At 38.5% G+C, this 24,619-nt stretch overlaps 1 protein-coding gene across 1 annotated transcript in view; it reads left to right on the top strand.

Annotated features, from left to right (window-relative positions):
* Positions 1–20,033, top strand: part of LOC106871557 (uncharacterized) — a 46,536-nt gene extending 26,503 nt beyond the window's left edge. The window contains exons 7-13 of the mRNA XM_089354116.1: positions 1,466–1,542; positions 4,696–4,868; positions 7,737–7,915; positions 13,579–13,697; positions 17,066–17,217; positions 17,353–17,432; positions 18,667–20,033. Of these exons, the coding sequence (XP_089210242.1) occupies positions 1,466–1,542; positions 4,696–4,868; positions 7,737–7,915; positions 13,579–13,697; positions 17,066–17,217; positions 17,353–17,432; positions 18,667–18,699 (813 nt within the window). The 3' untranslated portion in view covers positions 18,700–20,033. The remainder of the gene's footprint in view (positions 1–1,465; positions 1,543–4,695; positions 4,869–7,736; positions 7,916–13,578; positions 13,698–17,065; positions 17,218–17,352; positions 17,433–18,666) is intronic.
* Positions 20,034–24,619: the final 4,586 nt, after the last annotated feature.

The raw sequence follows: 24,619 nt of genomic DNA, 5'->3' as shown, positions 1-24,619 counted from the left end.
CAAAATCATGAGCTTGAGAGAAGCAAGAAAGTGAGCAATTTTTAATGTATACAGATTTCTTCACCTGTAAACATTTCTTGCACATATAGTGTTACTGGAGACAGAAGCAAAATAATATTTCTACTTGTAAAATGCATATTACATGAAGTATGAAACAGCCAGATCTCTTCACTGATGGGCATTTTTTTAATATCTTAGTTGAGGATAAATTTGATCAACTGAGAATCTAACCTTTGTCACATTCAGTTGACCAGGAACTTACCTGGTATATCAGTATGCAGATTGCATACTGATATATCTTTTATTTATCATTTATTTGTTACAGTCATTGGACTGTGGTCATGCTGGAGTACCACCATGAAGGATTTTAGTCAAGTAAATTGACCCTAGTACTTATGTTTAAGCCTGGTACTTTTGTTGCTCTCGTATGTCAAACCTCTAAGTTACAAGGATGTAAGCAAATCAACATTGGTTGTCAAGCAGTGGCTGGGTACACACACACACACATATACCAGACTTCTTTCAGTTTCTGTCTACCAAATTCATTCACAAGGCTTTGGTCAGCCTAAGGCTATAGCAGAAGACACTTGTCCAATGTGCCACGTAGTGGGATTGAATACCAGAACCATGTGGTTAGGAAGCAAACATCTTACCACACAGCTACACCTAATCTAAAATTAAAATAAGCACAAAATGGAAATTGGTCAGTGTTACACCCATGTTCACTTTTTTTTTTTTAGTGGGCTGGTCTTGTGAGACTGGTAGAAAGACAGAAAATAATCCCAAGAGTGGAGAACTGTCCTGATTGCTGGTATTTTTTCTGGACTGCCATGTTAGCTTGGCGCTAACTATTAATATCCAGTACCACTGCTTTAGAGAGACTTAGAAATATTAATATTTCTATCATAAACAATTTTTCTCATCTAAAAATTACGTATATATTCATAAACCTAGGCATGGCTTAGTGGATTTGATAGATGGAAACTGAAAGAAGCCTGTTGTGTGTATATATATATGTGTGTGTGTGTTTCTCTTTGTGTTTGTTTCCCACCACTTCTTGACAACCAGTGTTGGTGAGTTGGCGTCTCCATAACTTACCAGTTCGGCATGAGATTGATAGAATAAGTAACAGGCTTAAAAAAAAGAAAGTACTGCAGTCAATTCATCTGACTAAAATCTCTTCAAGGTGGTGCCCCAGCATGGCCATAGCCTAATTACTGAAACAAGCAAAAGATATTTTTGTAGAAAATTAATTTATTTACTGTATCAGATATTATGTAATTATTGTTGTAAGCTTATTGTTGAACATGTCATTACCAAATAATAAATACTAAATAGAGAACATGTGACCTTAATTATACAAAGCTGAAATGACCCACTAATCATCAAGCCCACATGCTCTCTCATTTAGTATTGTGTATTTTTTAACTATTGCTACATGTGTATTAATGTATGAACTTTGCAGAATGACTTGATGGAACTTTTTCACCCAGTCAACCCTTTGTTTGCACTTGTTAAGAATAGTGATAACAAGAAATATAGGTAAGATATATCTTTCATCTTTTTGTCTTTTACTTCTTTCAGTCATTAGACTGTGTCCATGCTGGGGTATCACCTTGAAGAATTTTTACTCGAATGAATTGCTCCCCAGTACTTATTTTTTGTTAAGCCTGGTACTTGCTCTATCAGTCTTGCTGAAGTGCTAAGTTATGAGGATGTAAACATACCAACACTGGTACACACACACACACATATGTACACAACAAGCTTCTTTCAGTTTTCATCTACCAAATTCACTCACAAGGTTTTTATATATATATATATATATATATATTTGGCAGGTCTCACTAATTTGAAACCAGTTCTATAATTGTTAATGCACAAAACTCTCTCCTCATGCATCACATTGTATAGTCTGCCAGTTAAAGAAAAAATATGTATACGATCATGTTTTGAATTCTGTTTCCCTGTTTGTATTATATATCATTTTTTGTTTGTATACATAAGGATCCAAATAGAATCGGGTACTTGAAAAGATATGCACCTGTGGTCCCCGCCTATGGGGTTGATAAATATCAAATAGGATATTCCGGTGGTGTACACAAAGAAAAACCAACTTTATGAGTACTTAGCGCCTAGGGGCTGGTTCAAAGCATACATTATGTTGATTGTATGTTGTTGGTGTCTGACATGTCATAAGTCCCTATGGTGTAGTATAAACAAATGAATGCTAACAGACAATGGATAATTGTCAGCTCGTTACAGCTGTTTCTTATGCATTTTTTAAATAGAAGAATGAAAACATTACTTCATTGCAAAAAACTGTAATCATCAGATGAAACATAATTTCAAAAACAAAAGAACATCCCAAGAGTACAGCAGGGACATGGCTGAAGTTGTGTCCCTGCTGTATTCTTAGGATATTCTTTTGTTTGTAAAATTATGTTTCATCTGATGATTACAGTTTTTTGTTAAATGTAATGTTCTCATTCTTCTATTTAAAAAAATGCATAAGAAACAGTTGTAATGAGCTGACAATTATCCATTGTCTGTTATCCATCATCATCATCATTTAACGTCTGTTGACCATGCTGGGATGGTTTGATTGGGCTGGCACACTGGAAGGCTGCGCCAGGATCCAGTCTGATTTGGCATGGTTTTCTACAGCTGGATGCCCTTCCTAATGCAAACCATTCCATGAGTAATGGGTGCTTTTACATGCCATCAGCACAGGTACCATTTGCATGACACCGGTATCTGCCACAACTGCAATTTTGCTCGGCTTGATGGGTCTTCTTCTCAAGCATAACATAATGCCAAAGATCTTAGTCACTAGTCATTGCCTCTGTGAGGTTCAAAGTTTGAAGGTCATGCGTCATCTCCACATCCCATGTCTTCCTGGGTCTACCTCCACCACAGGGTCCCTCCACAGTTAGAGATCAGCACTTCTTTACACAACTGTCCTCGTCCATACACATCACGTGACTATACCAGCACAGCCATCTCTCTTGCACACCACATCTGATTCCTCATATGCCTAACTTTTCTCTCAAGATGTTTACACTCTGTTGAACACGCATTCTGACATTGCACATCCAGCGAAGCATAATGGCTTCATTTCTCTCAAGCCTACACATGTCTTCAACTGTTATAGCCCATGTTTCACTGCCATGCAGCATAGCTGTTCGCACACAGGTATCAAACAATCTGCCTTTCACTCTGAGATAGAGGCCCTTTGTTGCCAGCAGGGGTAGGAGCTGTCTGAACTTTGCCCAGCCTAATCTTATTCTCACAGCTACACTCTCGGAACAACCACCTCCACTACTAACCTGGTCGCCTAGATACTAGAAGATATCTACTACCTCTAGCTTTTTCCCCTGGCAGTTGCTGGATTCTGTTTTTCTCACATGTTAAGCATTTATTATGCTAGTGCAACTTCCACATACAAAAGTTAGTTTCTCTGTTAACCTTACTTTGATGTTGCACCTTTTTTGTGTCAAGAGCTTATATTGGGTGCATCTTATGGAGTTTCTACCTACACCTTTTTTACAGATTGAGCAGAGCTATCTACCTGACGGGATTTGTGATGTGTCTGCCTTCCTACTTATTGAGACTTTGGTTTTTACAAGATTGGCTCTAAGGCCCTTCGATTCTAGACCTTGCTTCCACACCTGAAACTTGTCTCGAGTTCTGATAGTGACTCAGCTATTAGAGTAAGGTCATCAGCATAGAGAAGCTCTCGGGGCATCCTGTCTTGAATTCGTCTGTTATTGCCTGGAGGACTATGATGAATAAGAGGGAGCTGAGGACTGATACTCGGTTGACCCCTACCCAGAATTCTTCACTGTACTCGTTGACAACCCTCATCTTACTGACAGCATCTCTGTACATGGCTTGTACAGCTCTCACTAACCACTCATCTATCCCTAGTTTCTGCATTGACCACCAGATAAGGGATCGGGGGCCCCTGTCAAAGGCTTTCTCCATGTCAACAAAAGCCAGGTACAGATATTTATCTTTGGCTAGGTATTTCTCCTGCAGCTGTCTTACCAGAAATATAGCATCAGCGGTGCTTTTCCTGGCACGAACCCAAACTGCATCTCATCTAAACTGACTCTCTCCCTAATTAGTTGGGCTATGACCCTCTCCATGACTTTCATAACCTGATCCAACAACTTGATACCTCTGTAATTATTCATATTTAATGCATCACCTTTACCTTTGTTGCAGTTGACTATGATACTGCTACACCAGTCGTTGGGTATGACTCCTTCGTGAACCACCTGATTTACAATGTGGGTGATTAGACCATAACCCACACTGCCAGATATTCTAAGCATCTCAGTGGTGATTCCTGATGGGCCGGGGGCTTTCCCTGTCTTCATATCCTTAATTGCTCTATCTACCAGGGTACTGTCAATTCAGATAGCTGGTCCCTCAATTGGGTCAACATTTGGCAGACTCTCCTCCCATTCATTCTCCATGTTCAGCAGCCTTTCATAATGGCATCTCCAAACCTCTTTCTTTGCAGACTCATTAAAAGCAAGTGTACCATCATCCACGTGGACACATTTCTCTCCTATGACATCACTGTCTTGCAATCTGAAATACCTGTTCATTCATTCATTTGAATTTATATATATATATATATATGTATGTATGTATAAGTATAATGCTTTTGTTTTTCTTTTAAAGCACCCAAAGTTTTATATTTTTTTGGAACACTTTTGACATGAAGAGAGCTATAGAGAAATTTGACAAGTCAACATATAAAGGTCATGTTTTGCTTGTTTCATCACCTTATGTTGAAGAAACACTCACTAAGGATAACTTTTCAAATAGTTCAGGATCTGTCAAGGAAGTTCAAGGTAATAACATTTATTGTATTACTAAATTATAGCAAGCAAAGCTAAGAATTTAAAAAGTTTTTTCAACTAGCAAATTTCGATAAATTGAATCAAATTTCAGTAAAATATTCTTTCTAATTCATCATCATCATCATTGTTTAACGTCCGCTTTCCATGCTAGCATGGGTTGGACGATTTGATTGAGGACTTGTGAACCGGGTGGTTACACCAGGCTCCAATCTGATTTGGCAGAGTTTCTACAGCTGGATGCCCTTCCTAACGCCAACCACTCCGAGAGTGTAGTGGGTGCTTTTACGTGCCACCAGCACGAAGGTCAGTCAGGCGGTGCTATTGCCATATAATGGCTTGTTGCATTCATGTGCCTACTTTCTGACAGCAGTGTATAAATTCCATCAAGATTATCCTTTTAAGTAAGACTGGCCATTGAACAGGTAAAACTAATCTAATGTTCACGTTCTGCAAAAACATTTAAGACATTTCAAGCATAACATGTCAACTATTGCAACCCAACCAGAAAAAATTGTGGCACAATACCAACAATTTTAAGGGCAGAGAGAATTTGAACTCAGAGCATAATGAATCAGAAGAAATGCTGCTAAATATTTTGTCTGACATGCTAACAATTCTGCCTGCTTGCTACCTTAAACTAAAAATATGTGAACAGATTTATGATCAAACAAAGAAAGGATTTCATCAATATAATGTGATTTAACATATTGCTAAATGTCTAAAATTAGAAAACAGTACATCATTTATTGTAGCTGAAATTTTGGATAATTTCCTATGATAATCTTGGCTAGTTTTTTCATCAGCCAGATTATTATTTTGTTTCCTCCTCAAGTCGTCAGTTTTCAATCAATAAGTATAGGTAATTGTAACTACTCTTTCTTTAGACTTTACTGCAGCCTTCAGCTTTTTTTAAAAAAAAGAAATATAAATACTTTCTTGTTCAAATTTTCTGGTTCATCTAATTTTGCATTTAACCCTTTTTTTTGTTTGTTTGTATGTTTGTTTGTTTTTTTGTTGAAATACACTGCTTTTGCTTCAATTAATTTTGAGAATAACAATGAATTTAATAAAATAACTTTATTATTATTAAGCTGGTGTTTGATGAAATTTTGATCATTTTAAAACAAGAAGTTTTATATCATAGGACCAAAAGCAATCCTAGGTGGGTTGGTATCAAAACAGTTGAATATATACTCTTTACTCTTTTATTTGTTTCAGTCATTTGACTGCGGTCATGCTGGAGCACCGCCTTTAGTCGAGCAAATCGACTCCAGGACTTATTCTTTGTAAGCCTAGTACTTATTCTATCGGTCTCTTTTGCCGAACCGCTAAGTTACAGGGACTTAAACACACCACCATCAGTTGTCAAGCGATGTTGGGGCGACAAACACAGACACACAAACATACACATGACAGGCTTCTTTCAGTTTCCATCTACCAAATCCACTCACAAGGCTTTGGTCAGCCCGAGGTTATAGTAGAAGATACTTGCCCAAGGTGCCACTCAGTGGGAATGAACCCGGAACCATATGGTTGATAAGCAAACTACTTACCACACAGCCACTCCTGCACCTATATTTTTAAATTTTCTTTTTTTTTTTTTTTGGTAGTACTTGCTAAACACGCGATTTCAAAAGAATTCATTGATTTTTAGAATTCTACAGCAAGACACCTGTTTCTGTCCCTGTCACACTCTAACCTCTCTTCACCTGGCACAAGGCCACCTCCTCTAATGCCCCACCTCTTAAAGGATCTTTGTCTTGTGAATTACTTGGGAACCCCACCAGTGCTGGTGACACATAAAAAGCATCCACTCCACATTGTAGAGTGGCTGGTGTTTGGAAGGGCACCCCACTGTAAAAACTGTGCCAAAATGGACAGTGAAGCTTGGTGCAGTCTTCTATCTAGCCAGCTCCTGTAAAACCATCCAACCCATGCCAGCATAGAAAATGGTTGTTAAATTTCGTTTTCAGACTTTTAGTTAGCCCTTGTATCATACATTGAGTTATATAAAGCTTTCCTTTCATAAGTCTCAAGTTACTCTGGTGATTGAAAAAAAGTGGGAGTGTGTATCATAAGAAGATTGGATGCTAGAGAAATATGACCAGTGTATCACATGTGATACACAAGACAAGCAAAGGGTCAAGTGTTTCTGATTTAGGCACAAGGTCAGCAGTTTTGAGGGGAGGGAGATAGTCAATATCATCAACCATGGTACTTTATTTTATTGAGAGAGATAAAAAGCAAAGTTGACATCAGCAGGATTTGAACACAGAACTTAAGGATTCAGATCAAATACCACACTGCAACTATTCTGATGTTCTAATAATTCTGCTAACTCGTTACTTAATAATGACTGTGTACTAGGCAAACTTTGTCAAGAGAGAAACAGTTGAATCAAACCCTACATGTTATTGGTTCATCCCTGTGAGATGGAATGTAAAATTATCTCAAATAGGAATTGAACTCTGAATAACGACAGATAAAACAAATAAGAGAAATCAATTTATTCCAGCACTACATTATTTCTGCTAATAAACTGCCCTTCACATTAGCATATTAATTATTACAAATTATATCAAATAAACTTAGTATTCACATTTGAAGTTTGACCCTTTTGATACCAAACCACCAGAGATTGCCCATAATTCTTATAATACAAACATCCTGTTTTAAAGTGATTTAAATTTAAAGCTTCCATCAAGATTTTGCATTAATGTTCCAAATACCAGCTCAATAGTGACAAAGTTAACTAAATTTTTCATTGTTTTGGAAATTAATTGAAACAGAGGCCAAGTATGTCAACGGAAATATGATAACAAAAGGCTTAATTTCACTTTTGGGTTATATCTTTTCCAGAAAACACTATAGCAAGTGATCAGGATTCTTCTGTAAGTTTCCACAAAGAAGCCGCTTGTCTGTTCCATATTTATAGAGAATTTTCTCTAGAATCTGAACTACTGACAAATGAAATTGTAGTATGTGTCACAAGAGTTGTGAGCAGGCATTGCTTTTGGGCTCATGTAGTTAGTGAAAAGGTAAATAAATTTAAATATAAATTCAACTTTTACGATGAAAGTAAACAAAGTTTGTCTTTAGAAGCGTTGAGATGTATTGTAAGAAACAGAAATAAATATATTTCTCAAACGCATGATATTGCTATAAATAGTGTGATCAGGATAAATTATCCATATAATGCAGAAAAATACGTTGCCGTTGTGGTATGACGTCAGTGTCTGGGGGAGGCTGACCGGAAGGGGAAAAAGGGCAGAGGGAGCCTCGATTGGCATTCGTGCACTTTTCGAACGGGGCTGCGGTCAGGACAAGACGTGTTAAGCGACGGTCAAGGTTTGGGAGAAGCAGCTGCTATTCCTGGTGTACTTTGGGTCGGGGCAAGCTTCAAGGATCGGATACCGCAAGACAGACTCGCAGTCAAGGAAAGGAAAACCGAGGTAAGGCGATTACATCTACTTGTACGCACACACCATAAGCTATTTCGGCACCACATGCAGAAATTCGCTGCGATGGCAGCTACCAAGATTAGGATCACCAGCGATGTGATCAGGCCTTTTAATGGCAAAGGAGATGTGATGGCTTGGATATGAAAAATTAGGCTCGTTGCCAAGCTGCAAGGAATAAGTGATGTGGCGAGTCTCATGGCTCTGTACTTGGAAGGGAGCGCCCTGACCCTCTACCTAGAAATGGACGAGGAAGAAAGATTAAGTGCAGAGAATGTCGAATGGAGGCTGAGAGAGGCATATACGGAGAGCGAGTACGCTGCCTTCGTAAAACTAGGAACGATTAGATGGGGGGGAGAACAGGTGGATGAATACGCGGCGGAAGTGCGAAGACTGGCCACGCTGGCTGGGTTTATGGGAGAAGGCCTGGACAGAGCGGTGCGGCTAGCGTTTGTAAATGGATTCCCCGACGACGTAGGGATCCGATTACAGCAGTTGCCTGGCGGGAGGAAGATGGCGCTCAGCGAGCTAGTAGCGCAAGCTCGCGTGTTGACATAGCACGTCGGAAGGAAGCCGATAGCGATGGCGGCGACAGAGGCACGTTCCGACAGATGACAGCCTGAGAGCGGCGTGAGGAAGCCTACCGAGCAACGACAGCGGCCATTCTCGGGCCGGTGTTTCAAATGTCAGGGGCCGCACATGGCGAGGGAATGCGCCGAATCGGGGCCCGTCTGCTATCGATGCAGGAAGACTGGGCACATCGCCCGTGATTGCCACCAGGGAAACGACCGTGGGGAAGTTGCTGCCTCTCAAACTTTCCCCGCAACCAAGTAGAGGCGCTTGTGGAGGCGCTGCCCATGGTCGGAGTCGAGGTCGAGGGGAAGAAGTTCAAGGCCCTCGTGGACACGGGTTGCACGACTACCCTCGTGGCGCCGAGGGTGGCGAAGAAATGGGATGGGACGAGTAGCGTCCGAGCGGTCGACTGTAGAGAGATCCGTTGCAGGGGCAGCTCCAGTCTGGAGATAGCGTTACCGAGCGCAGCACTGAGGCTACGGATGATCGTGATCGATTATGTGATAGACGGGGTTGATGTCGTGTTGGGGATGGACGCCATCAACCGTCTTGGTGGCGTTAGGATTGCAGGAGATGAGGTCACGTTCGGAAGCGTGGGGGCATCGTGCGCCGTGAGTCAGGACCGCCAGGGAGAGCAGAGCCCCGTTGAGGACAGCGCCGCTTACACCATCGAAGACAAAGATTTTCAGGCGGCGTTTGATGGTCGGAGGTGGACGATAGAGTGGCGATGGAAGGACGAGCCCCCACTACTAAAGAACAGGGTGAGCTGCTACCAGCATACGTTGAAAGGTCACGCCGGCGTCGAGTTCAACGAGGAGGTAGAGAGATGGATCAAGGAAGGAGTCCTTGTCCCGTGGAAAGAGGAGGTGGTGAGTGGAGTGCTGCCTCTGATGGCGGTGGTGCAGCCGACGAAAGGAAAAGTCAGACCGGTGCTGGACTTTAGGGACCTGAACGACCATATATCGTGCCACACGGGAGGCGAGGCAACAGACGTTTGCGGTGAGACGTTACGTGTGTGGAGACAGTCAACCAAGGCAGCGACGATCGTTGACTTGAAGTCAGCATATTTGCAGCTCTGTATGAGTGACAAGCTGTGGCGATACCAGCTGGTGTGGTACAAGGGCCGGACGTACTGTTTAGCCAGGCTGGGTTTCGGGCTGAATTCTGCTCCGAAAATTATGGCGATGGTGCTCAAGTCCGTCCTAGGGAAAGAGGAGAGAATAAGGAAGGCCACCAGTTCCTACATCGACGACATTTTGGTTGACGAGACTGTAGTGCCAGCCACCAAGGTAGTGAGACACCTGGAGAGGTTCGGGCTGATTGCGAATCCACCTGAGTCGATGGTGGGGGGAGCTGCGCTGGGGCTGAAGCTACAAAAAGACAGATCGGGCGAGCTGGTGTTCCGGAGAGGAAACGAGATCCCAGAGCTGAGTTCTAGCGTCAGCAGGAGAGAGTTGTTCTCGGTTTGTGGGAAGTTGATCGGACACTATCCGATCGCTGGTTGGTTGCGCATTGCATGTAGTTACATCAAGAGACGAGCGGAGGGGGAGAGTTGGAGTGACAAGGTAGGAGAGGCGACGGTGGCGATGATGCGGGAAATCCTGGAGAGAACGAGAGCGGAAGACCCGGTCAGAGGAAACTGATATGTGCCCAAGACGGAGTGCGGGACGGTTTGGTGTGATGCTAGCAGTATAGCGATAGGGGTTGTGTTGGAGATCGAAGGTGCTGAGGTGGAGGATGCGGCCTGGCTACGGAAAGCGGATGACTTCAACCACATCAATGTCGCCGAACTAGATGCGGTGCTGAAAGGGGTGAACTTGGCCTTGAGATGGGGACTGCGCTCGATCGAGATCCGGACGGATTCGGCCACCATGGTCGGCTAGGTAGGAACAGTAATTACCAGCGAGAAGAGAGTCCGGACGAAAGGTGCCGCGGAGATGTTGGTGAAACGCCGCCTAGGAGTTCTGGGAGAGCTGATCGCCGAGTTTGGACTCTAGCTGAACGTGGTTTTCGTGCCTTCAGAAAGAAACAGGGCGGACGCACTGACCAGGGTGAAAAAGGCGTGGCTGGAGGAACCGGAGGAAGCAAGGAAAGGGATAGCAGCAGCGTTCGGCTGGGTGACTCCGAACTGAAGGAGCTACATGCTATGCACCACTTGGGGGTGGATAGGACCCTGTATCTGGCGAAAATGGTTGATGTTGATGTCACTAGGAGAAACGTTAAGAAAGTGGTCGCGAAATGTGACAGATGCCAGTCCATTGACCCCGCCCCGGGTGGGCATGAGCAGGGGAACCTCTCAGTAGAGTGCAACTGGAGGAGACTGGCTGTGGATGTGATGCACTACCGTCAGGAAATGTATCTCAGCATGGTCGACTGCGGGCCGGGCCGGCTGGCCATTTGGAGGGAGCTGAGGACAGGCATTGCCGATGAGATTGCCCGCATTCTGAACGGGATATTCTTGGAGAGGGGTCCTGTGGAAGAACTGCTAATGGCGGCGTTTCGTTCGGAAGCGTTGGGAGAGATGCTTGACCGGTGGAAGGTGCGACGATTATTTAGAGCGGCGTATAGACCGAGTGGCAACGGAATCGTTGAGAGGCACCATTGGACGATCAAGGCCATGGCTAAAAGGGGGCACATTTCGCCCTTGGAAGCGGTCTACTGGTACAATATGTCTCCCCGATCCGGACAAGCGGAAGAGTCTGTGCCGCACAGAGTGGTGTTCAAATATGAATGGAGGCATCCCTGTAAGACGCCGGAGTTCTGCGAGGAAGAGAAGGGACCCGCCGGCGTGAAAGTAGGGGAGGAAGTTTGGGTCAAGCTGCCGAAGGCACGCTGCACATCACAATGGGGCAGGGGAACAGTGACAGTGGTCAATTCCAGAAACAATGTCTCTGTGGATGGAATGCCGCGTCACGTGCTGGATCTGTGCAGGATAGCCACTTCGTCGGATGAAGAGTGCGATGGAAACGAGCCACCTAGCTTGAGAAGATCTCGACGTGTAGGGCGCCCGCCCGGTTGGATGGCGGACTTCAAATTGAAGTAGGGGTGAACGTGAACTTTAAGATCAGGGTGGTGTGTGGTATGACGTCAGTGTCTGGGGAGGCTGACCGGAAGGGGAAAAAGGACAGAGGGAGCCTCGATCGGCATTCGTGCCTTTTTCGAACGGGGCTGTGGTCAGGACAAGACGTGTTAAGCGACGGTCTAGGTTTGGAAAGGTTTGGGAGAAGCAGCTGCTATTCCTGGTGTACTTTGGGTCGGGGCAAGCTTCAAGGATCGGATACCGCAAGACGGACTCACAGTCGAGGAAAGGAAAACCGAGGTAAGGCGATTACATCTACTCGTACGCACACACCACAGCCGTCAACGCTTCTAAAGACAAACTTTGTTTGTTTACTTTCATCGTAAAAGTTGAATTTATCGTTAGCATCTTATGAAGCTATATTTATAAGTTCTAAAATTGCAGAAGAATTCGTTACTGGGCAGTTTAGTTTAATGGTAAAACACTTGACATGTAATCACAGATGTGAGTTCGAATCTCATGGCTGGCCGGCAACGTATTTTTCTGCATTATATGGATATTTTATCCTGATCACGCTATTTTATAGCATTATCACACATTTGAGAAATAAATTTATTTCTGTTTCTTACAAATTTAAATATATTTCTTCCTGTTGCTAACCCTTACTTTTCACATAAATTATTTTGATTCCACTGCATTTCACATGTCGAAACTATTGTAATTGCCAAGCTGCAAGATTTGTGTTCACAAGAGATGTAAATAAGTGTTTTCCATTTTCATTCAAATGGTACCAGTGTGAAGACATGCAGAAACAACACACACACGTACACACATTATACATGCATTGTGGACTCTCTTACTACTTCAACAAATGAAGATTCAGCAAGATACAGAAATATCCCAACCTTATGGCTACCTGTGTATAGAGTCAAAGCCGAAGACATCCTCTATCTGTCTTCCTGTTGTCACTAGACTCATAAAGTAAGTGTGGTGGTGTTGGAGCTGGTGTCTTTGTTTACTGATCAACTTGCACGATGAATACTGGGCATATTTCTTGAAGAGCCATTCCTGCTCTCTCTTCCTTCAAACTTGTTATTGGTCTGGTGCAATATATACAAGCCCAGTACTTCTCAGGATGCAGGATTTGCATGGAGTTATCTTCTCTTAGACGAGCAGCTAAAGAGCTGAAGGGCCTCATTTTCTCTGGGTCCATTAGGGTGTCTGTGAATGACATTCTGGAGGCAATTCCATTCATACAAACATACATTAGCTCCCATTTAGTTTCCATCTAACAAATTTCACTCACAAGGTTGGCCGTCTAAGGAACTATTTACCCTCCTTGTCTCTTGATTTCATAAAATAAAAAAAAATTCTTTTTTTTCATAGTCATTTGTATTCCCATGTGTAGAATACAAATTCATAAAAATTTTCTGAAAATTCCAAAATATGAAAAAAGTTATCACCCAAGCTGTAACTGTTACATGCTGGCATTGACAATCTACTATAGCATTGTCTATTTTTCTATCCTAGCTACAGTACACTTACATTATCACATAATTATGTTTTTAAGAATCTGTCTTTTGCTTCCATTTTATTTCATACAATTGGTAATCTCTTAGGCCTTAAATTGATGAAACATTGGTATTTTCAGAATGGAAGATGTAAAGAATTCATGTCCATTCACAAATGTTTACAAGAAACAGCTTTTAGCTGGAAGAAGACAAAATCTGTTGGAAGATGTGTTGCTATGTGTGATAGGAAATGGTTTCGGTAAATTTAATTTTTATTTTATATAATCTACCAAACTGAAATAGAGATTAAATAATAAAGGTTTTGATAAGTGGTTAAATATTGGTTTCAAATTTTGGCACAAGACCAAGTTCAGGGGAGGGGGTAAGTCGATTACATGGACCCCAATGTTCAACTGATACTTATTTTATTGACCTCGAAAGGATGAAAGGCAAAGTCAACCTCAGCAGAATTGGAACTCAGAACATGCAGACGGACAAAATGCCACTAAGCATTTTGCTCCGTGTGCTTACAATTCTACCATCTCACCACCTTATAAGTGGTTAAATATTTTCAAATGTTATTAGACATTATTAGACACTCTCTACAAAGTAGTTCCTAACAAAAGTCACAGAAACAATGCCAAAAATGGAATGTTTGTGGAAGTCAGATTCTCAACATATGTAGGAGGGTAGTAAATCTGAATAAGAACTGACTGAAATTGTGACGAATTTTATATCCCATATGAGCATGGAATTGAGGACAATAACAAAGTATTAATTTGAGACTAAAAAGTGCACCAGGCTCAGGGCAGGTTTCTAAGTGCACATCTGTTGTTTGCCATCCAACCACATTACTGACTATACTACAGAACACATACTAATTGTACTTCTTATATTAAGTACTATAAATCTGTTTTTTTCCTCCTATTCTTAACTACTTTATCCCCTCAAGATAGTCGGTTAGTTACTTAGTGCTAGCAAGATAGATTATGATACTAATGTTCTACATAACAAGGTGCCTCACTGTAGTTAACTAACTGATTTTCTTATGATAGAAAATCAATTTATGGCACCCAATTTGTGTGGTAGGTATTCTAAAGTGTAATTTTTATAAAGTGATCGCCAGCTAAGCAAAAGGCTAGTTCAAGTCCTGACAGTTAAACGTGGCTCCTTTCTGTTTCAATCTGTCCCAGTTTGCTAACAGATATAATCATTATTATAATTTTTGTGAAATTTGTATGTAACATAACTTCCAGTTTGGTTTGCAACTTCCCTAACTCTCTTCTTATCTCCCTCTGTACATAGACAGACACATACATATATATTTCTCAAAACAGTTGTTTAAGACATCAAGTTACCACTTTCAAAAATATAAAAGTTTCATCATAAGAGTAAGTTTATTGCAAAATGGAAAGAAAATTATGAATATTAGTTCAATCTTTCACCTTGTACGCTTGTAACCGAGACTACTCATGGGCATTGATCATTTAAGTTTTCTCTATTCAGTCATTTCAGAAAGTAGTTGAATGATTATTTTCTTACAGCCATATTAAAATTCATATATTATTGAACAGTTTCTCATGAAAGGAGAATGCTTGATTTCACAAAGTCAAGCAAAAGATGTAGTGGCAACATTCTATCACTGTCATTACTTCGATCTCTCACTCACCCTCAGTTTGGTAGATATGTGTGTGTGTGTGTGTGCATGTGTCACTCTTAGTGCTAGTAGAGTATGTGCATGTGTATATATGTATATATATGTGTGTGTGTGTGTGTGCTGGTGGTACGTAAAAAGCTCCCACTACACTCTCGTAGTGGTTGGCGTTAGGAAGGGCATCCAGCTGTAGAAACTCTGCCAGATCAGATTAGAGCCTGATACAGCCATCTGGCTCGCTAGTCCTCAGTCAAACCGTCCAACCCATGCTAGCATGGCAAGTGGATGTTAAACAATGATGATGATGATATATATATCATTGCTGTTATGTCTAAATTTGGCCAAATGCGTTTTTGTCGATATTTATTTTTGCTTGCAATAATCGGTTCTTTTGGTCAAACTATCATATCTCCAGATGCCAAGATATGGAGATTGTCAAAGTGTAATACAATGGTTTTACTATGGAATGGTGAAACTATTTCTACATTTTCTGAAAAAGCAACATTTTGGATTTACAACACTTTTGCATAATAGCAATAATATATATATATATATATATATATATATATATATATATTATAGTAGTAACTATGGAAGACTGGTGGGATTATTATTTGTATGGACTTAAAGATTGGTCGCTATTTAGTATATAATTTAGTTATTGTAGGTTTACTATTAATACCAATACAATTATACATATTTCTTGTTGTAGTTTAATTTTAAAATTAGTGTTTAATCCTGCCTATATTTAGATTGAATACTGTTGTATATAGGGTAAATATATTTGAAAGTTGTTTGTTTGTGTGTTTTTGGGGGGGATTGTATGTTTGTTCCCAAACAACACTTCTTTTGATGCTGTTGACACTGCTGGATTGAATGATATTGCCCAGGTGTCAAAACTATAATGATATCCGTTGTGGCAGCTGATGATGGAGGTATGTTGGATTGTTGGTATGGCTGTTTTGTATATGTGGAATAGTATCGTAACACATCCTTTTGATAGGTGTGTGTGTGTCACTCTTACTGCTACCATTAACATGTAACCCAGCACATTCTGTCACTTGGCTAGGTCATTGTCAACAAAAGCCATCAATCCTATCAAGCTTGCTTGATAAGAAGGGTGGTTTTCATTTCATTCACAAAACCTACTGAAAACTTCTTATGGTCATAAAGGAAAGACGAGATGATGTTCAGCATGAAACTTGACACACCAAAAGATTGGAGCTTCCATAGAAGTCCAGCATACAAAACCCTATCAAATGCCTTAGAGATATCAAGAGCAACTACCCTAGCTTGACCAGATACATTCAAGGCACGATAAACCTGCTTGGATATAATAGTGAGAAGATCAGCAGTAGACTGTCTAGCATGGAAATCATATTGAGTGTAGGAGAATAAACGATTTGAGTCAAGATATTTTACAAGAGAGTCATTAATCAAGGACTCAAAAACCTTATTGGTGATTGGTAGTAGACTAATTGGTCTATAATTATGAGGATTAGATCAATCACCACAGTTCTTAAAGACAGGAACAACAGTTGGGAATTTCCATAAAGAAGGCAAACAAGATTCTGAGATACACTTTCAAAAGAGCCTAGATAAGACAGAAGACAACTCAGGAGAGCACTTCTAAAAAACAATGACTGGAATAACATCAGGTCCAATTGCTTTACATGGATCCAATCATACCACAATGGCCACAACCTTAGCAGAAGTAATATAACAACTATGTAACAGTTTATCAGTTTTGAGAACTGATAACTTATCAAAATCCAATGCAGTAGTGTTGATGTATTTTGTCTCCCAAGGAAGCATGTGATTGACTCACTTATCAAATATATTTCTACACAAAATTAAATAACATTTGAATGTATGATATAAATATTTCTTCAAATATTACTTCACTAATTAACATTTCAAACCATAAATTCAAATCAAACTTTTGATAATTTTTTTTTTCTTTTCCATTCCAGAGGCTATATTTTGAAAATAATTTCTAGTGAATTTGCAGAAGTTTTTTTAGTTGATGTTGGTAACATTGCTGAAGTTAATTTTCAGTTTATCAGATTATCACCTGACGTTATTTGGAGGCTTTCTCCAATGGCTAGAGCCTTCAAAATACCAGGTAAGTTTATTACAATAAAAAGAATAATTATGAGAAAGACTGTTTTTATTTTCAATTCATCCCATGAAAAGTTTTGTTTCAAGGCTGTCCATTATATCATAAGAAATATTTAGATTCTGTTTTGTCTTGTTTCAGAAAGTTTCAAAGAACTTCCTGGAAATGCTTTGCAAGAAAATTTATCATTGGTTATTCTTAAACTAGAAACTGCAAGTTCAGTGAGTATTTGATCATATGACTTTTCTGTAGCATAATAAAGCATGAGAAGTGATGGGTTTGTGCTTTAGTATATATTAAAGAAAATAGGCATCTTTACATAAAGTGAAATGTAGTTAATGCCACTTTTGTTCTCAGGATTCATAAAAAACATGTTACATAAGCTCCAAAATATTTTTCCAATTTTGAAATGAAATTTTAGGAAAATTAATTTTCCTTAAATTAGATGCTGGATAAATGTTCTGCAGTTTTTTTACATTAACAAATTCTAAGTTCAATTTTTATGTCTCTAGAATGTAAAGAGCTTATTATATAGAACAAGATTCAATTTTACTGCTACACATCTAATTTCACAACAATGCAATTATTTGAGAATTGTTAATAACTTTTTTTTTTTCAAGTAAAATTAATCGCCACATCAAAGTGGCAGTTCCATGTTACTACTAGTTTAACCCCAGGCAGATCGTCCACCAGCTGGTTATTGGTGCAGCCCTGCACCCTGTACATGTATACAACTAGCTATTTTGCCCTTTTTTTTTTTTAAAGGCTATAATAAGTTTGTTAAAAATAAGTGTACAACACTCAAATATTCAGTTGAGCATGGTCTTAAATATAATTTTATATCAACATGTGAATAAAAGTCCATCTGAGATTTGGAAAGCCTCAGCATAGGTGCAGGCATGGTTGTGTAGTTAAGAAGCTCAGTTTGCAGCAGTATGGTTTCAGGTTCAGTCCAATAGTGCGGCATCTTGGTCACATGTCTTTTACTATAGCCCTAGGACAACCAATGCTTTGTAAATGAATTTGGTTGATGAAAACTGTCGTCTATTTGTCCCCCCATTGCTGTTTGACAATTGGTGTTGGTTTGTGCATGTCCCCATGACTTAGCAGTTTGGCAAAAAGAGACTGATAGAATAAGTACAAGATTTACTATAAGTACTGAAGTCAATTTGTTTGACAAAACTACAGTACAATGACTGAAACAAATAAAAGGTTAATGGTTAAACTAGTTAACAGGATGAACTGTTCGGTTTTCAGCTCTGCTGTACCATAGAAAGATTCTTATTAAAATACACCAATGCTTTTTTTCAATATATTATGTATAAAGTCCACATCTAAGCTTTTGTAAAAGGTATGAAAACCATATATTCTACTTCTCCCTTCTTTAAAATAAGGGGCTAAATACCTATTCAACATAAATTGATTTTATATTTTTCTGTTGTTTTTTTTTTTCAGGGTTATATCACACTAGTGAAAATTAAAGATTGATCCCAGATGAGCTGACTCTATAAATATTTTCTTAAATCATGTTTTTTTCTTTTTTTACTGAAATCTTCGAAGACCAAAATATGGAAGGGTTCCATGCAAACAGCAGTTGAGCATGGGTCAGTCAGTGCTAAGAAGCAGGCAAAGGCTTCCATTAAAGGCACCAAGTCGATCATTGTACTTCAGATGACAATTATGTTGATTTAATAATGTTATTTTAACTGTGATCAGTAAGTCCATTGTGCAAATAGTAATGACAAGAAGCAAAAGAATATCTCCACTTGAAGATGTTTTTACTATGTTTGATGAAGTATGACTGCATTGTATTCAAACTTCTGTTGTGAATGACTTAGCTTTTCATCACACTGAGATCAACAAAGTAAATGCCAGTAATGCATTGAGAAGAGATTACAGCACTTCTTTTCTGTTTGTTTTTTTTATATATATATTTATATCATACATGATAATAAATCTTAACTCTTTCGCATGAAGGTTGGTCTGTCAAATATGAGGGGGCACTGCAAAGTTCTTGGCTTTAAGGGTATTATGAAAGGCCTGATCGGAGACCAAACTTCTGAATTCTTTTACCGGGCTTAGAAAAACTGAAGGGCCGCTGCAGTAAGTGTGTGAATCTGAGAGGAGAAGATGTTGAACAAAATCATAATTAACTGATCCTCCTGTATTTTCTTTTACCCAAAGCCAGGGACTTTTCAGCACCTCCTCATATAATGCTTATTTATTCATATTGCTTCAAAATAACCAAGAATTATCTCAAAGCTTCAAGATTACAATGATGTGACTGTTTATTTTTAGAAAGACATTGTAGGGAGGTATGAATATTTGGGCCAGATATGGCCAATTTGAATGTTAAAGGGTTAAAGTTATTATTTTGGTGCAAAGATAATTCACAAAACCTACTGAAAATTGATAACTTATCAAAGCCAAAGCAGTAGTGTTGATGTATTTGTCTCTCAAGGAAGCATGTAATTGACTTACTTATCAAATATATTTCTGCACAAAATTAAATAACATTTCAATTTGCAAGAAGAATTCTTTTTTGTTTTTTATTTTACTAACCAATAAATGTATGACTAGAGCTGCCATACTCACATTAGCCAAGTATATATATATATATATATATATATATATATATATATATAACAAAACCAATCAAGAAGAAATGAAACTTGTATGAAATACCTAGGAAGTGTTGTGAACTGGTTGTTAAAATTATAAGTTCTTTACATGACTCATAAATAAATTTAAAAAATGAAAATTGAAATTATAGCTTCAGTGTAGCTTTTATGTAATACAGCAGTTTTGATCACAATCAAAAGCATTTTTTTGTTGAAAATTATATTGTTTTGCTCTTATTATATTTATATAATAATTATTCTGATGAATCAATTAGCTTTCTTAATTTTGTTTACTGTGACAGGCTGGTGTCTCGTTCTCAGGAAATGTTGTGACCTCAGTTACTTACATGCCAAGGAAATCAGGTAACCAACCCTATGAGTCTTAGCACTTGAGACATTAAAGTCCAGGGGTTAATAATGAACATAAATTTATTAATTTATTATGAATAACATAAATTAGACTATTGCTCAAATTTACATAGCTTGTGAGGAAAACAAAATTAGAATTTTCTTTTATTTCAAGGTGGGAAAAAAACAATAGATGATCCTTGGCTGTATACAAATTAAGTACCAGGATGGTAATGCAGTCCATTCCATGTTTTGCTAAAAAAAATGATATTGGAATATTCAAATCTTATACAAGAGATTTTGTGCTTTTTATCTAATTTTTTAAAGCTTATTCATTTACTTGAAAAATAAAAATTCTTCAACTGCATTTCAAAGGAAATGCAAAAATTTTCTTTATTAAATCCATTTTATCAACTTCTTTATTTGATTGCTTTCTTCATTTACTTGAAAATTTAAGAAATCTGCTATTTTACCCCTATTTTTACTTCAGTGATAGCTGCTGAAGAGTTAGGTTTAACAAACTCAAGCACATTTCATTCAGCTAGTCCCTATGGCAGTCCAGTGTGTTCATTTCTACAATAAGCAGATTTTTTTCTTTTTCATTGTTAGAAAAAATAGCTAGAGTTGATAAAAGCAGGCAGATTGTTTGCTGAATGCTACATTATATCTAGTTCAAATCTGATGTCAACCTTTGCCTTTCACTCTTTCAGAGTTGATAATTTAAGTACCAGTGAAACACTGGGGTCACTGTAATTGACTAGTCCCCTCCCCACAAATTTCAGCCCTTGTGCCTTTAGTAGAAAGGATTATTATTATTATTATTAAACCAGTGAGCTGGCAGAATTGTTAGTATGCTGGACAAAATGCTTAGCAGTATTTTGCCCGCTGCTACATTCTCAGTTAAAATTCCAGCAAGGTCAACTTTGCCTTTTATCCTTTCAGAGTTGATAAATTAAGTACCAGTGAAACTCAGGGGTCAATGTAATCAACTAGTCCCATCCCACTAAATTTCAAGCCTTGTGCTTTTAGGAGGAAGGATTATTATTATTATTAAGGCAGTGAACTGACAGAATCATTAGCGCATCAGATGAAATGCTTAGTGGCATTTCTTCCAGTTCTTTACATTCTGAGTTCAAATCTTGCCAAGGTTGACTTTGCCTTTCATCATTTCAGGGTTGATGAAATAAATACCAGTTGTGTATCGGGACTGATTGTAATCAACTAATTCCCACCCTGTAAAATTGCTGGCATTGTGCCAAAATTTGAAATTATTATTAAGGCAGCAAGCTAGGAGAATTGTTAGCAAGTTGAACAAAATACTTAGCAGCATTTTCTCATCCTTTCAAGGTCGATAAAGTAAGTGCCAGTTGAGCATTGGGGCCAATGTGACTAACTAATCCCTCTCCCTAAAATTGCTAACCCTGTTCCAAAGTCAGAATTATTATTTAGGGTAAGGTGCTAGCATGGTTGTTAGTGCATCAGGAAAAAATGCTTTGCAGAATTTCTTCCAACTCTATATTCTACTTTCAAATCCCATTAGGGTTGATTCTGAATCTTGTCCTTTCAGATGAAATAAAGTACTAGTCACATCCTGGGGATGGGAGTGGGATCAGTGGTATAAACTAACCACCTCCCCTTAAAATTACTGGCTTGTGACTAAATTAGAGACCATTATTATTATTGCTTCAGACTAAATGGAAAAAGAGCAACATCTATGACTTCTGGGATTTTTTAATACTTCCAAGACTAGAGGAAAGAAACTATGGTTCATGGGTTATCAACCAGAGACTTGTTATGAATTATTATAACAAAGTAGGTTCTCCTGAAGGGCATCAAGGACCATATAATGGTATTAATGTTAGCAATAGATTACAACCACCAAATATTACTTTCATCCTTCTAAAATCAATAGAATTACATTGGCATTGTACTAAATCAAAAGATAAATTTGTTTACTAAGATCCGTCTTTTATATATCTAAGTTTTCAATTGTATCAAATACTCTTTTCTGCCAGCAGCAGTTTTTAGCAAGGTCACAAGCTACTTTCAGTATTATCAGAAACATTTTGTTTCACTTACATTACATGCAGTTTGGGGTATTTAATGGTGCAGTTTTAACTAAGAAGAGATATTGAGAAATTAATCTGATGGTATAAAGATACCACCTGTTATTAAGATCACTGAGAAATAATGATGGATACTAGTATAGGGGTGCTGCAGGATGATAAGGTAATAGAGAAATGAGAAGGTCTCAAAAGTACAAAATAAGGATTAGAAAGGTATTTGAAACAAAACTAAATGGAGGGAATGTTATCAATATGTGGGCCATGCTGTGTTGAGACACTCCTTTTCTATAATGGACAAAGACAAAGCTACAGGAAATAGAATATCATGAGGGATGATGGCAAGGTTGGAATGGATTTAGATGAGTAGAGTCCCAGGAAGTGAATATAATACACAAAGCAGTTTTTTCTTGACTTATAGAAGTCAACATTTGTTATTGTAGTCTTAGCTACATATGGAATCTAACTGTAACTATCATTGAAATGGTTCATTTTTGTGTGATCTAAATTATTTATTCATCTGAATATTTTATTTATATATCCTAGAAAGAAAGAAAACAGAATATAATGGAACATTTTCAAGAGCCTTAAAATTTTGATACATGGCCTTCCTAACGCTTTTGAAATAACTAGGCAGTTAACAAAAAGTACTCAATGAAACATTCTTTTTCCATTTCAGTCAAGTACAGTAGGACACTGTATTTCAAATTATTCCTAGAGTCTATACAACAGGCTTTCATTCACAAGACATGGGGACAATCAGAGTTTAAGTTAGAAGACAACCGACTGAAAGGTTATGCGGTGGAACTGAATCAGGAACCCCATGATTATACAATATACAACCACTAAAATCTGATATTGATGAAGTTAGCTGCATTAACAAATTGATATCCTTTCTCTCACAAGAGCCATATCAACATTTACTTGAATGCATCCTTCAAATGTTCTTAAGGATTCATAAAATGCATTTTAAAGTCCTTGAATTACATCACTACATTGTAAGGTACTGAATTGCAGTAGATTAATAAATGGTGGAAAATCGAATGGCACCTTGATTTGTTTCTGACATTGAAAGAAATATTCAGTCAAGCATGGCTGTAAGATGAAGAAGTTCAGTTCACAACCACATGGTTTCTGGTCTGGTCCAACCACATGTGTTTTTTTTTTTGTTTTTTTTTGCTATAGCTTTCAGCCAATCAATGCCATGTGAGGAAATTTGATGGATGGGACTGCAGGAAGTCTATTGTATGTGTGTATATATATATGGCGTGTGTATGATATTCCATGCATGTCATCTAAGTGAAGTAGTGTTGATGCTGACAATACCTGTTGACATGACTGGCTGCTCTGCACTTTCAAAAACCTCTGGAATAAAAAAAATCCCTTACTCAAAAATAGATAAGATTTGGTAATAGGAAGACCATCTGGCTGTAAAATTTTGCCTTAAATAACTCCACATCCAAAACCATGTTAGCATGGGAAAATTGTTGTCAAATGAACAAATGATCAGAATATAAGGTCCTTATCAAATTTCTAAGAATATCATAAGAACAATGTTACTGAAGTTTAATAAATACAACTGGAGTTAAGCATAATACATAATTTGAATTAGATTAATGGGAGACATGAAATATACTAATTAACAATGTCTGAAGTTGACTGAAATATTTCACTCAGTTGTCTAATGAAGTTGTGAGGATTGTCATGTAGTGATAAATGACTTCAAGTTAGCAATGGTTAATTTTGATTCCTAGTCAAAGCCATCTTCATCTCATTCAGATGTCTAACAGTTTCAGAAAAGGCATGAATATCACAACCCACATTTCTTCCTACCCCTCTCTCACCCTTTAGCATTCAGATTACTCCGTCAAATGTAATACTTTATTCATATTGTTTTCAATCAAATAAGCAATTACATAATCAAAATCTCAAAACTATAAGATAATTGAAAATGATCATCATCATTTAATGTAAATTGTCCATGCTGGCATGGGTTGGACAGTTTGACCAGGGCTAATAAGTTGGAAGGTTGCACCAGACTCCAGTCTGATTTGGCATGGTTTTCTACATTTGGAAGGGCATCCAGCCATAGAAAAACATGCCAAATCAGACTAGAGTCTGGTCGGTCAAACCATCCACCCTATGTCAGCATGGGCAACGGATGTTAAATGATGATTGATTTCAATTAATCATGGTTTATCTCATAGCTTTGTAATTGCTTATTTTTTAGAATGACAATGTAGGGGTAGGTGTGAGAGGCCAGATCTGTTTAGTTTGGACATAAAGCAGGTAGAATATTTGGGCAGGATATGGCCAGTTTAAATGCTAAAGGGTTGAAGATCTTAGATTTCTTAACTACCTGAGAAAGGCAACAAG

Source organism: Octopus bimaculoides, chromosome 6 (genome assembly GCF_046866305.1).
Source record: "Octopus bimaculoides isolate indiv1 chromosome 6, ASM4686630v1, whole genome shotgun sequence".
Taxonomy (NCBI): Eukaryota; Metazoa; Mollusca; class Cephalopoda; order Octopoda; family Octopodidae; genus Octopus; species Octopus bimaculoides.
Note: the sequence above shows the minus strand (reverse complement) of the source record. Positions and strands in the feature narration are given on the sequence as shown.